We start from the raw sequence: 15,667 nt of genomic DNA on the forward strand, positions 1-15,667 counted from the left end.
GGTCAGAATGTTCTTCAGTAGCTAGGATGAATAATGATAGTTATATATTCACTCAAAATATGTCATGTACATAAGTGTTTTATATGTAATATATATTTAATTCTTATAATACTTTATGTGATATGTGAAGCAAAGGGAAATTAAGTAACTTTTCTAAAGTTATTCTGTTAGCAAATGCAAGAGATGGAATTTAAACCTGGGGAAGAAGGGTTCCACACATCCTTTTTTTTTTTTAACAACTTCTGTCCATCACTTTCCATTCTAGCTGACTTTCTGCTGTAAGAGTGATTTTATTTCTAACTCTTTGGTTTAACTATCAAGACCCTTCATGACTTGGCATGTTTTTCTTTGCACCCTCATCTCCTAACACTTCCACATGGAGTTGGCACTGGATTATATCAAACTTGTTTGCATTATGCATAGAAAATGTTATGATGATTTATAACATTTTACATTTGGCTATACTATTTGTGAACCCAGGAACATCTCCTGTCTTATGCACTCTTTTGTACCCACCCCATGGCACACTTTTCATTCTTAAAAAATAATTTCATCATCCATCTTTTATAGATGAGAGAACAGATTCAGAGAAGATAATAGATTTACCCAAAGTTACCCAGTGTGGGAAGGACTCAAACTGATGCTACTCAGCTTTTAGGTGGTGCTAGTAGATGGAGAATAGCTAGTAATTTTCAGTATTTCAGAAAAGGTCATTTTCATTTTCAGGATCTTCTTAAGTCTTGTCTCACAAATCATCTTCTTTAAGAATTGCTCCTTGATTATTCTTATCCAACACTTTCCCCCTCATGCCTTAAGCACCCTCTAATACAGATTATAAAATGGTATAGATTTTTATTTTTAAAGTGCCAACTATAGCATTACCTGTATGGAAAATTTTATTCCTAATTCTTACTTATGACTACAAGGATGGAGACTTATCTGGGTCTTTTTAGAAGCAGAGAGGTAGGGAATAAGACAGACTTCAATCATTTTTAAACTTTTCTGCTTCTTAGTTCAATGTAGGAAGAAATATTTCTCCATACAGGTTAACTACTTGTCATATTTTCTTAATGGGCAAGTGAAGGAATTTTAACATGTAGGTCAAAGTTTAGGATTCACCTCCACCAAAGCTGATTCATAAGCATAAATTGTTTGTAAGCAGGAGGCTACTCTGTGTTATTCTAGGATACTGTTGTTCTCAAACATTAAAAATGGCTTAATTGTTAATTGTATTGGACTTTTAATCTGATTCAAAAAACTGGAACTGAGACTTTCTCTTTTGATTAAATAGAATGTTATGTTTTATTGGTGGTTTTTAGAATATTATATTTAAAGATACACCTAGAGTTTTAGCTATCTGATCTCAGATCGTGAGTTCTTATTTTTTCTACAGCTTCAAAAATTGATTTATCCATTTAATAAATAAAGGTTTTAAATTTCTAAAGAGAATTTCTTATGAGGAGGGAAAGGATGAAGAGAAGGAGTCAGGCAGAGGAGGGAAAAGAAAAGAGAAGAGAGAGAGATTGGGAGAGAGAGAGATGTGATTAAGAAAAATAAGTTCAATCCAATTCTAATAAAACTTCAGATTCTCTAGGTTTTTGTTTCAGAGAAAGAAACTATAAGAGTAGGTATAACAAAAAATCAAATGTGAGTCAATAACATAAAAATTGAGAAAAATATGCATAAATCATGCTGAAAAATATGAAGAATTTTCTTTACCATATTCAGCATCCCTTAGATGCTTTCATGTAACTGTTCCTATTAGATTGTCCTAGTCTTACAATAATGACAATATGTGCTTATTTTTTTTAGAGAACTAGAGCTACTGTACCAATCCTGCCTGATCCCATGGAAGTGGCCAACAATGTCACTGAGTTCATATTCCTGGGACTTTCCCAAGATCCTGGAGTGCAATTAATGTTCTTTACCTTATTCTTCCTCTTCTACGCCATCATCGTAGTGGGAAATTCACTCATTTTGCTTACAGTATTGTCTGATTGCCAGCTCCACACACCCATGTATTTCTTTCTAAGTAACTTGTCCTTTGTGGACACTGCCTATTCCTCAGCCACAGCACCCAAGATGATTGCAGACTTTGTTTCTGAGAAAAAGACTATTTCCTACTGGGGATGTATAATCCAGATGTTTACCTTCCACTTTTTTGGTTGTGCTGAGATTTTTGTTTTGACTGTAATGGCCTTTGACCGTTATGCCGCCATCTGCCACCCACTCCGTTATACTACCATCATGAGTGCCAATGCTTGCACCGTGTTGGCATCACTGTCCTGGCTGGGGGCCCTGGGTCATAGCTTTGTCCAGACCCTCCTGACCTTTCAACTGCCCTTCTGCAATGCTAAGGTTATAGATCACTACTTTTGTGATGTCCACCCAGTCCTAAAACTTGCTTGTGCTGATACCACCCTGGTAAATATGTTGGTGGTTGCCAACAGTGGTCTCACCTCCCTGGGGTGTTTCCTCATTCTTCTGGCATCCTACACAGTCATTCTATTTAGTCTTCGGAAACACTCTGCTGAGAGCCGGAGCAAAGCTCTTGCTACCTGTGGATCTCATCTGACTGTGGTAGCTTTCTTCTTTGTCCCTTGCATCTTTATTTATCTCCGCCCATCCACTACTTTCCCACTGGATAAGGCTGTGTCTGTGTTTTATACCGCCATAACCCCTATGCTAAACCCACTCATCTATACTCTGAGGAATGAGGATGTAAAAAATGCCATGAAGCGACTATGGAATCGCAAGTTCTCCTCCAAGGAAAAGCAGAGGAGATAGTTTGTCAGAATTGCAAAGTCAGAGAATTACTTGACACCTTTAATGTCCCTAATTATCACCAATTTTAAAGAACAGTCTTTTAACTTTTTTGAACTGTTTTTTTTTTTTTTTTTTTTGGTGTTACTGGAGTTTGAATTCAGGGCCTTGTGCTTGCTAGGCATTGGTCAACCACTTAAGCCACACCACCAGCACTGTCTTGAACTTTTTAACAGAGAATTATTTGAGTTTATTTTCAGTGAGCTAAACTTACATGTTTTCATGCTGGTAAGGTTTATTTTCTTCTAGAGTGGAATAGTCAACACTCCTACTCAGTATCTTGTTGACCTGCTTTGGATCACTTCTGTTCACATCAAACTCTATTCAGTTATGACTCAATGATTTAGGGTGGTGTTACAAGAGAGAGATATTCCCAAGAAATCAGATCATTTCTCCTAAAAAAGGAAGTTTAACTTCCCAAGTGCTCTATTCTTGTTTCCTTTCTCTCCTCCTCCCTCCTTCCTTTTTGTTCTTCCCTTTGTATTTCCTTCTTCCTTAGTTTCTTCCCCCAAATATTACAGAATCTAGTTGGGAAAACAGATTTGTAAAAAGATAGTTATAATGCAATATAACAAATGCAGACAAGAATTATATATTTCACACAACGAAGGAGATTGGTATAAATTGACAAACTGTCCAAAAGATTGTTTCTGTATATGAAGAGGTATTTTACATATTTTAAGAGGAGGGGAATATTTTACAGATTCTCTGAGAGAATTTGAATACTCTCCAACTTCAATACTGTGATACTACTTTTACTAAAGCAAACTTACTTTTATTTTTCCCAATATACAGATTAGATGATTAATTAAAGCAAACAAAATGAATTGACATTTGAACTATTGAAATAAGTTAAGGAGATGTATTATAAATTTTTAGTTAAAACTCTTTTCAATTCTCAGAAAGAACAAAATGAAATAAGTACATTTTGTTTCTGTGTTTACTTAGTGAGCATGGAGAGTAACTGGGTATTCTTAATATTTTGGAAAAGGTATTTTAATTCTGAGGAATTGCATTAGATTTTATCTCATGACTCTTATTTTTCAAGAATTATGTGATGAAGAAGGTGAATATGGTGGAGTACTTCCTATCTATACAAGAATGAATATAGAATTTTACCTGTTGAAATTACTATAAGAAGGGGACTAAGGTAAAAATGGAGGGATGAACCAATTCAGGATATAATACATATATACATGAAAATATCACCATGAAACTCTCTGAATAGATATCTTAAACAAACAAAAATGTCTTTTTTTCAAAAATGGAGGATAGAGAGGTAAAGCAGGTCTTGTTTGGGGGTCAGCACCAGTGAGGGAGGGGGTATAGAGAAGGGATGACTGTGGTGGAAATAGTACTCACATGTGAAAATGGAAAACTGAAACCTTTTGAAAGTGTTCCAGGAATGGGGATAGAGGGGATAAAGGAGCATGATAGAGGAGATGAATTCAACTGATCTATTGTAACAACTTTTGTAATGTCGCAATGTACCCCTAGGACAACAATAATAATAATTAAAAATAAAAAAGAATTCCATATTTATTTTCTATATTCCTTAAACAATCCTGTGTATAACTGTGTCATCAGATACACTTTCTCTTGGTTTTGTTTTTAATGATTTTTTTTCTTTTCTCCTTTTTATTTTACTGGTTGTACATTTACTCACTTGTGTGTACATTGTTTGTGCCACCTCCCCCACCCCAGCTTCTGGAAAACCTGCTCTACTTCCATCTTCTACAATTTTGTTGAAGAGAAAACATAAGAGATAATAAGAAAAACACAGAGTTTTTGCTAGTTTAAGATACTCATCTCCACAACTTATTAAGGACATAAATAATGCACGTTATTCCTGTTCTGTGCTGTCTGTATTGTGTAGAGTGTGCTGCACAGTGGGTACTTGTCAGAGTTTGCGGGTTATCACCCTGGCATAATTGTGCCTTGTACAATTTCCTTAGCAAAAGAAACCTTATTTATGGTAATCCAGTGAGAATATTGCATTTTCCAATCTCTCCTTTGCCCCTGGATATGGACTATATGATGTTAATGCCTGAACGTTTTATTGAAATGATTTCTTTATGACCTTTCTGCATATGATCACCATTAATATTTTATTGTAATTCCTTCTAGTTATTTGACATATTATTTTTGTTTGCAGTAAGGTTCATCCTGTTCTTTACATAACACCTGATTTTTTTTATCTTGATTTACATTTCTTCGGGTATATTCCTAGGAGAGGTATTGCTGGATCATATGGCAGTTCTATTTTTACTTTTTTGAGTAGCTTCCATACTGTTTTCCATAGTGGTTGTACTAACTTATATTACATCAACAGTGTATAACGGTTTGTTTTACCCACTTTTTTTCCAACATTTGGTGTTGTGTTCTTTTTTTTTTATTGTTTTGCTGGGTGGGGGCATGTTGTGGCATTTACAAAAGTTCTTATGATGTATCAAATATATCATACTTTAACACCTGATTTTTAAGATGAAGAATAAACACACTGAAATTAGACTTAAAATGTCAAACTCCATTATGTTTCTTTTTCTCTCTTAATATTTGAGTAGAACAACAATGGCAAAGGAAAAAATGTTTAGAACAATAAGAACAAAGAAAATAAGACATTAGATGCTCACAGACATCTGAAAGAGAGAAGACATATGATAACTGATTTGGCAGGCTCCAGAGGCCATGTACTAAGGCAGCAGAGTCTTTCCCAGTGGACAGATTCCCCTTCTGGCCCTTCTGAATTACTCTGGATGCCAGGAAACGAGGTAAGGAGGATGGTGAGACTCAGGGCTAGTAAGAGAGATGAGGATAAAAGAATAGTTCACTCTCCTGTCCTCTCTTTTGAGGTCACTCCCAATCGCTAACAGGCATATAACTCATAAGCAAGATAGTGCCATCGTTGGTTAAAAAACAGAATCATGGGCTGGGGGGGTAGCTCAGTGGAAGAACACGTGTTTAGTGCTGTGAGACACTGGGTTCAATCCCCAGCACTGAAACAAGCAAACAAACAAACAACCCTCCCCCTCCAAACAAAACTAAATGACACTGGAGAAAAGTCACTTTCTACCTTTAGAGATCACAAATGGAATGGCACCTCTCTGGTAAAACCTTGATCAGAAACCTATGAAGGACTATGTGTGCCTTATTGATTCAAATCTTCAAAGATCAAAATTTCAACGCCTCATTTTTTAATATGTATAAGACATTTGAACAAAAAAAAGAAAATCTTATGAAGGCCAAAAGGAGTGTGGTGAAATCAGTGGTGACACAGACAGAAAAATAAACTTAACAAAAGGCATTAATGAGAGAAAATATTTTCATTATTATGTGATGTTTTGGACAGACAGAGAAAAATGTTTTTGGAAACTAAATAAATAAAATTGACCAACAGAAGGTTGACAGAAGTAAGACAGCACTCAGAAATTATAGCAGTAAAGAAATCCCCAGGAAAATAGAACAAAAATTAAATAAATTGAAAATAAGAAAAAAATCACCAGACACATAAAGAATCAAGTTAGGAGGCTAAATATTCACCTTTGTTCCAGGGGAACAGAGAAAAAACAAGGGAAGGATTAAAGGGAAAAAAAGAAAATAGATCTTTTAGAACAGGAAGTTTGAAGGCCATGGATATAAAAGATTAAAATGACATAAAAATATCAGATAACATCAAGAAATTTTATTACCCTAGAGATTGGAAAAATTATAAAATTATTAAGAAAAGTCTACAAATAAATAGACAAAAATCTAAAGAGCATAACAGTAGGCTCCATATTATAATGGGACCATAGAGTACTGTGGAAAAGTGCCTCGTCATTACTTTCAGTCTACCATTATTTGGCAGGAGATAAAACCAGCCATCAGGTAGGAAGACAGAGTAATGCATTTTAAGTCATGCAAAGATTTCTACGGTTTACCTCATAAGTAATCTTTCAATGTATGGGACACTGTCCCACAAAAGAAAGAGGAAGAGACTGGATCAAGAAATCAACATATAGACCTCAGGGTGAGGCCAAAGGCACTTTCAAGATGACTGCTGTTTCTTACGCATGACAGGCACAGAAATGGATGAAGGCAGAAGTGTGCAGGGCCCAAGGATGGAAGGCTGCAGCAATCAGAGTAGGGAAAGTGGGAAAGTATATATATATTCTCTGGTATGCTGAAGAATCTTATGAAACACTCAGAATAGAAATTTGAGAAAGCTTTTACAAAGAGACTGTCTGTAACGTTGTTAAGTATAGAGCCCAAATGGGCCGGTATCATAGCTGGGATAGACACAGCACAGTAGTAATACCAAGTAAGTCTGAAGTGACTGGGGGAGGGGTAGACGCAGAGATGTGAAGAGAGATTCATGACAGCTGATCAAGACAAGCAGTGACCCTCAGTGGAAGGGCAAGTTGTTTGCTTTCTTTACGTCCTAGCTTTATCAAAGCATATTTGACATATATGAATTATTTATGTTTTAGTGTGCAAACTGATTTTAAAAAATGGTTTAATCTTTATCAATTAATGTTAAAATTCACATGTTATTCGTAATGCATGGTAAATCATATATAAGAAAACAGTTATATTTTGTATATAACAAGACTAATTCTGAAACATTATTATTGAATGCTTAACATTGAATAATTTTTATGAGCTAAGTAGAATTTATGAAATTAGAATATTATCCTATTAGAAAATAGAATAATATTATATATTATATGTATATATATATATATATATATAAAGGTAATGAAGATAGCATCATGAAACCCACCATTGTTTTAAAAAGGTGGAGAAGTACAGGTGATTAACAATATAATAGAGGGAGTGAACTTGTTCAAAGTATACTACATGCATGTATATAATCATCACTATGAAATCTACTTGTATTATTAATGTATGCTAATAAAATAATAAAAAACAAATAGAAGAAATGAACATATAAAAAATACCACATAAAATGAAAAAATATATTTGAGAGTTTTTACGGTTAGGATATTGTTAAAATTTGGACTTTGATAGTCTATTCAAGAATTTTTAGCGAAGCGTGATGGTACACTTATAATCCCACCTACTAAGGAAGGAAAGGCAGGTGGATCTTGAGTTAGAGTTCAGCTTGGAAGAAGTTAGTGAGACCCTGTCTCAAAAACAAAATAAAAACAAAAGGGCAGGGGCATGACTCAGTGATAGAGTTTATGTGTAGCATGCATGAGGCCCTGGGTTTAACCTCCAGTTTTGCCCCCTCACACAAAAACAGAATATTTAAAAATATTTGGGAAAAAGTTGCAGCCTGGATTGTTTTTCTAGTGCTAATGCTAATCACAATAAAAATAAGGAAATAAAGCCTATAATAGTATTATGGATTATAGTTGATAGAAATTTTGGTTTTATCTTTTATCAGAAGGAGGATGCCTCTTGTCTTTTGTAAATTGAGAATTGAGAACATTGCCCTCATTATTAATGATTACCAACACCTGCAGAGCTATTATGACATAAACTGATCATTTCTTTAATAAACCTGATGTTTTGGTATATTTATGCATTGTGAAATGATCACCACATTCAAGCTAATTAACATATTCATAACTTCACATGAGTATCTTCCTCTCTCTCCCTCTCTCTATGCATCTGTGTGTGTGGTGAGAACAATTAAGATCTACTTTCAGCAAATTTCAAGTGTACAATATTGTTAACTCTTGTCATTATGTTGAACATTAGATCTCCAGAGATATTTCATTGTACACAAGTGAAACTTCAGTACCTTTGACCAACATTTCCTCATTCTCCTCTCCCAGTTCTTCTGCTCTACCCCAACAAGCCCCATTTTGCTCTCAGTTTAAATATTTTAGATTCCACATAATTACCCTTTTATATTGTATTTTCTCATATGTAGATTCCACTAATTAAAAAAATAACACTCTTTCATCATAGATTTGAAAAATATAAGTTAAGTTAATTTTAAATGAATAAATAAATCACTAGCAAATATTCCATGTCACTAAATATTTTGCAGAATTATGTTCAATACATGTACAGATTTCCTTAAATTAGTTTATCATTCAAATCATTCATAGGTTTAGGTTGTTTACTATGTATCAATTGTGTGTATCTCACAAGTATCACCACTCTGCAAAATTTCAAGTCTGAATTGTACATCTAATATGATTCTTTAGGATATAAATTTCTCTAATGCAAATTTCTTTGACAAAGGGTATGACCACACATATAGGTACATAGTTTCAAATTCAACTGTGGTAGTAACTGAAAGTTTTTCTGTATAGCATTTGTCAATCATTAATCATTATGCATTATTTTGTTTCCCTGTTCAGTTATGCTTAGATGTGCATTTCTTTGCTTACTGTGAATTAAGACAGACATGGCTTTACATATTTGCTGTTATTTGTATTTGTTGATTTGTACATTCTTAGCTCATACTCTTTGGGAGGATGGGCTTTCTGGAACACTTGGAAACTGGGAAAGAAACACTCCCCATGGCCACTTTGGCACTGACACCCCCCACCCCCATATCTTCAAAATATGACCATGAAGTGTGGCGTATTTTTCAAGCTAGACCTGGATTTTCCAAATATGTCTTTAAATGATAACATTCACTTTTGAAGAACATATTTAAATTAGTTAAGAGCATTTAAAAATACTATTCAAATACAGGAACAGAAAAAATATCTTAAAGCACACAGATTCTCCTTCAACATGTTAAACCACCATTGTCAACACGTAGCAATTCATAACTGATGGTAAATCTAGGATGAGTTCAACATATTCTTAAAATAACAATTTTGACACCTGAGCAGGATGCAATACCATCTTTATGGGATAAGGGATTTCTATATATATTTAGGTCTATTTTTGGGTTTTAAATTCTGTTCTATTTTAAAATCTATTTATTTGTGTTTTAGTACCACACTTTTAAAATTAAGCTTTTTGCTATTGAGTTATTCATTACTTTTATATTTTGTGTATCGATTTCTTATTGATATATAGCTTGTAATTATTTTCTCCAACTTTATAGGTTTCTCTTTTATTAAAAAGGAATCAACCCGAGACCAAAATCAAAGAATTTTTCCCTTGGTTTTCTCCTAGAAGTTTTATGGGTTCAGTTTCCTATGATGTTGCTAATTCACTTTGAATTGTATTTTGTGACTGTTGTAATAGAAAAATCTAATTTTATTGTTTTTGCATGAGGATATTCAGCTTTCCCAATGCCATTTATTGAGGTCAACCATTTTCACATTCTGTGTTTTCATTGCCTTTGTGGAAAATTAGTTGACTGTATACATGTAGGTTTATTTTTGGGTTGTCTCTTCTGTTGCATTGGTGTACATACCTGTTTTTCTGCCAGTTACCTTTGTTTATTTATTATTTATTTATTTGTGGTACTGGGGTTTGAACCCAGGGCCTACACCTTGAGCTACTCCACCAGCCATGTTTTGTAATGGATTTTTTCGAGATAGGGTCTCATGAAATATTGGCTGAGGGCTGGCTTTGAATCATAATCCTCCTGATCTCTTGTTTCCTGAGTAGCTAGAAATTATAGGTGTGAGCCACTGGTACCTGACTAGATACATTTGTTTTGATATTACAACTTCGAAATTGAGTTTGAGATCAGGAAGTATGTTACCTCATGCTATGTTCCAGTCCTAACTATTTTACTTTAAAAATTTATTTTTGGTGGTTCCACTGGGGTATGAAACTCTTCTACAACTTTAGTTCTACATATGAGTAAGAGCATGCAGTGTTTGTTTTTCTGTGCCAGACATAATTCACTTAACATTTTGTCCTCTCAGCTCATCCATTTGTTGCAAATGACAAGTCTTCATCTTTTTTTATGGATGAAGATTATTCCATTATACATACACCACATTTTCTTTTTTAGTTTATTCACATGTGCATACATTGTTTGGGTCATTTATCCCCCCTACCCCCCCCACTCTCTCCCCCCGCCCTCCCTCACTTCCAGGCAGAATCTGTTCTGGCCTTATCTCTAATTTTGTTGAAAAGAAAGTATAAGCAATAATAAGAAAGGCAATGCATTTTTGCTAGATGAGATAAGGATAGCTATGCAGAGAGATTCCTAGCATTGTTTCCATGTACAAATGTGTTACATTTTCTTTCCATTAATCATTTGATGGATACTTAAGTTTGTTTCTCTTTCTTGGTGATTGTGAATGCACCTTCACTAACCATGTGAAGATAGCTCTTTAACATAATGATTTCATTTCCATTCGTTATATGCCCACTAAGAGGTTTTGGGATCATTTGGCAGTTTTAATTTTAGCTTTTAAAGGAATCTCCATACTTTTCCATGGTGGCTTGTAGCAATTTGCATTCTCAGTAATAGAATGTGAAAGTTCCCCTTTCCTCCATATCCTAGTATTTTGTTCTTTTTGATAATAGCCAATCTAACTGCAGTGATATATGTCATTCCGCTTCTGATTTGCATTTCCCTGGTGGTAACTAATTTTGAGAATTTTTTCATATGTATGTTGGCAATTTGTATATCTTCTTTAGAGAAAGAAAATCTATTGATCATTTTAATTGGATTATTTCATTTATTATTTATTTATTTATTTATATGTTATTTATTTTTGGTGGTACTTGGGTTCGAACACAGGACTTCACATGTGTTAGGTAGGTGCTCTACTGCTTGTCACACATGTTCAGCTCATTGGATTATTTTTTGATGTTGAATATTTTTGAATTCTGAATGTTAATACCTTGTCAGATTTATGGTTTGAAAATATTTTCTTCCATTCTGTTGATTCTTTCTTTACTGTGCAGAAGGTTTTTAGTGCGATATAATCCTATTTGCTATTTTTTGCTTTTGTTTCTTCTGCATTTGGAGTCATGCCCAAAATATCCTCACACACTTCAATATCCTGAGCATTTTTCCTATATTTTCTTGTGGGCGTTTCATACTTTCAGGACTTACATTTAAGTCTTTAAATTTGAGTTGATATGCATAACTTGTGAAAGGGGTCAGGTTCCATTCTTTTGCTTGTGAATATCCAGTTTACCTAGCACCATTTATCAAAGAGACTGTCCTTTGCATTGTATATTCTTGGTTCTTTTATCAAAAATAAGTTCATTGTAAATGCATGGGGTTATTTTTGAGCTCTTTATTCTGTTCCATTGTTCTTTATCTTCTTCTTCTTCTTCTTCTTCTTCTTCTTCTTCTTCTTCTTCTTCTTCTTCTTCTTCTTCTTCTTCTTCTTCTTCTTCTTCTTCCTCCTTCTCCTCCTCCTCCTTCTTCTTCTTTCTCTATCTCCTTGAACTTGAACTCTTGGGGCCAAGAGATCCTTTTGTCTTAACCTCCCAAGTGCTAGGGCAATAGGCATGCATCACTGTACCTGGCTATGTGTCTGCTTTTGTATCAGTGCTATGCTATTTCATATGCAATAGCTTTGTTCTAAATTTTGAAGTCAGAAAGTGTGGTGCTTTCCCTCTTTTTGTTTTAAGATCACTTGAGCTGCTCAGGTTCTTCTGTGATTTTCCAGGATTCCTTTTTTTCTAATTTTGCAAAGAATAACATTGGTATTTTGATGGAGATTGCATTGAATCTGTAGATTGAGTAGTATGGATATTTTAACAATATTGATTCTTCTAATCCATAAATGTGGAAGTTTTTCGGGTTTTTGTGACCTTTTAAATTCTTTTCATCTTATTTTTATGAATTTCATTGTAGATATTTTGAAACTTTGGTTATATTTATTCCTGGGTATTTTCTTATTTTTTGTAACTATTGTCCTGCTCATTTCTTTTTTCAGAGAGATCACGGTAGTGTATAGAAATGTTACTAATTTTTGTAGGTTGATTTTGTGTCTTGTAACTTCACTGAGTTAGTTTATTAGTTCTGTCAGTTTAACTTTTCCAACATATGACTGCTGTATAAATTTCCATTTTTAAATTTTCTATCATTTTTTCATCAATGCTTTATACTTTTCTTGTACAGATATTTTACTTCATTTGTTAAATTTATTCCTATTTTATTTTTTGATGTTATTATAATAAGGATTGTCTTCCTGATTTCTTTTATAGATAGATCATTATTAATGTAATAAAATAAAGCTGAAGAAGTTTGTATGTTGATTTTAATTACTAAGTTCATTTGTTTTTCAATTTTCTTTCATGAAATCTACAGGATTTTCTATATAGAATGTCATATCATCTTTCAACAGAGACAGTGTAGACTTCTCCATTCAGATTTGGATGCTGCTTCTTTCTTTTTCTTGCTGTTTTCTCTGGTGAGGCCCTCCGGTATTTTGTGGAGAGAATAAGCATCCTTTCCTTGTTTCAGATCTTTCTTAAAGGAAATCATTTCAACTTTTCACCATTGAGTATGATATTAATTATGGACTTGTGATGAATGACCTTTATTTCATTGGGATACAATCCTTCTATAACTAATTTGCATCATAAAAGAATGTTGGATTTTTGTCAGATGCTTTTTCTACATCTATTGAATAATTCTGTGATTTTTATTATTCATTCTTTTAGTGTGGTGTAGTACATTTATTGATCTGTATCTGCTAAATCACCCTTGCATCCAAGGAACAAATCCACTTGGTTATGATGTATGCTCTTTTTAATTTGTTTTTGAACTTGATTTACTGGTGACTTGCTGAAGATATTTACATCTATTTATTAAGGATATTGGTTTGTAATTTTTAAATTCAGTGTCCTTATCTGTGTTTGATATGAGGTTAATATGGCTCCATAAAATGTGTTGGAAAGTGTCCACCAATTCTGTTCAAATTTTATCATTAATTAGTTTTAAATCTTTTAAAATTAGTTGCTTTTAAATGTCAGAATCCAACCATGAAGCTGTCCATCTGCTTTTGGACTTTTTTGTTGAGAGATTTGTTATGTCTGATACTATCTCCTTGGTTGTTGTCTGCTCAAAATTTCAATTTCTTCTTGACTCAGGCTTGGTAGGTTATTATATATTTCTAGGTATTTAACTATTTCTTCTAGGTTATAGAATTTGTTGGCTTCTAGTTATTCTTAAGTAATACCTTATGATCCTTAGTATTTCTTGGTATCAGTTGTAATGTCTTCTGTTTCATTTCAGATTTTGAGTTTGTCTGTTTTTCTTAATCTAGCAAAAGTTTGTTCAATTTGTTTGTATTTTGAAAAATGTGTTCTTAGTTTTGTTTATACAATTATTTTTTAGTCTCTATTTCTTTTATTTCTTCTCTGATCTTTATTATTTCCTTCCTTTTAACCTTGGGCTTAGTTTGTTTCTTATTTTTAGTTCTTGGCATGTAACATTAGGTTATTTATTTGAGATCTTTCTTCTTTTTAGATGTGGACATTCATCACAGTAAACTTTCCCTTTAGAACTGCTTTTTCTGTATCTCATGCTTTTGGGTATGTTGTGCCCATTTTCATCTGTCCCAAGATGTTTTTTTCATTTTTCTTTTGATTTCTTCTTTGGTCCATTGATTGTTGTTCAACTTCATGTTTGTAAATTTTCCAGTGGTCTTATAGTTATTAATTTCTAGTTTCAAGCCATTGTGGTCAGAAAAGATACTTAATATTACTTCTGACTTGTAAAGTTTGTTAACTTGTTTGTGGCCTACTGTTTGCTTCTGGAGGATGTTCTGTGCACTTGAGAAGCATGTGCTCTTGGGTGCAATGTTCTGCATACTTGTCAGATTCATTTCTTCTGAAGTGTAGTCCAAGACCAATAGGGATGATGACATTACTAACAACAAAAAGATTATGTTAGGAGAAATAAGCCAGGCATTAAGAGACAAGTACCACATCATGTTTCATTTATATTTATTTTAAAATGTTGGTCTCATAAAAGCAGAGAGTGGAATAATGGTCACTAGATGCTGGACAGGGTGAGAGGTTTGAGAGATGGGAGGTTTGTTCACTAGATATAAGGTTATGGTTTTAGAAGAGGAATAAGTTTCCATATTCCAGTAGTCAGCAATAATGCAGCATGCATTTCAAATAGCTTGATGAGAGGCTTTTGAATGTTTCACTGCAACCAAAATAAGTGTTTGGGATGATGGTTATACTGATACACTGAGTTGATCATTATGAAACTTATATACGTGAACTGAAGTTTCAATATGGATTGAAACATTACATTGTAGCACACAAATTTATTCACTTACTATTTGTTGATTAAAAATAAAACCCAAAAAAAGAAAAATAATGGTGACTACCAAAAGTTAGTTATTTTAGCTATCATTATTTTTCATACTTTTATACCTTTAGGCCACAATTATGTGTGGTTTATACACCACTAATATAGTGCTTGAGTATTCTGAATTTCACTGTGAATTTACCTTTTCCAATTAGTTTTATATGTTCATTTTTATGTTGCTAAGTAGGTACATTTTGTTTAATTTTGAAAAACATTAGCATTTATTGTAGGTAGATATGGTGAGCATAGATTCCCTTAGCTTTAGATTGTTTGGAAAAGTATATCTCCATTTCTGAAGAACAACTTTGCTGGTGAAAATGTTCATTGGCAGTTATTTTACTGCAGTAACCTGAATATATTATCACATCCTCTCCTAGTCTTCAAGGTATCTGCTGAGAAATATGCTGACAGCTTGTCTTAGATCCCCTTGTATGTAATATTTTTTCTTTCTTTTTCTATTTTATTTATTTATTTACTTTATTTTTCATTTAGTGCTACTGGCGATTGAACTCAGGGCTTCAAATTGCTAGTCAGGTGGCCTACCACTGAGTCACACCCATGGTCCTCTTGCAACTTTAAGAATTCTCTGGTTTTGATTTTTGACAGTTTGATCATAACATGTTCTAGAATTTTATTTTGGGTGCATTTGTTGGAGAAGTTTGAGCTTTATATACCTGG

At 33.5% G+C, this 15,667-nt stretch overlaps 1 protein-coding gene across 1 annotated transcript; it reads left to right on the forward strand.

The window, feature by feature from the left end:
- Positions 1-1,848: 1,848 nt before the first annotated feature.
- LOC109681037 (olfactory receptor 4S2-like) lies at positions 1,849-2,787 on the forward strand. Its single transcript, XM_020155625.1, has one exon. It carries the CDS (start codon positions 1,849-1,851, stop codon positions 2,785-2,787), a length of 939 nt encoding a protein of 312 aa, XP_020011214.1.
- Positions 2,788-15,667: the final 12,880 nt, after the last annotated feature.

The sequence above is a fragment of the Castor canadensis genome, chromosome 3, assembly GCF_047511655.1.
Source record: "Castor canadensis chromosome 3, mCasCan1.hap1v2, whole genome shotgun sequence".
Taxonomy (NCBI): Eukaryota; Metazoa; Chordata; class Mammalia; order Rodentia; family Castoridae; genus Castor; species Castor canadensis.

Bases quoted from the DNA above. Each gene is read 5' to 3' on its own strand.
- LOC109681037 (XM_020155625.1), top strand. From the start codon at position 1,849: ATGGAAGTGGCCAACAATGTCACTGAGTTCATATTCCTGGGACTTTCC.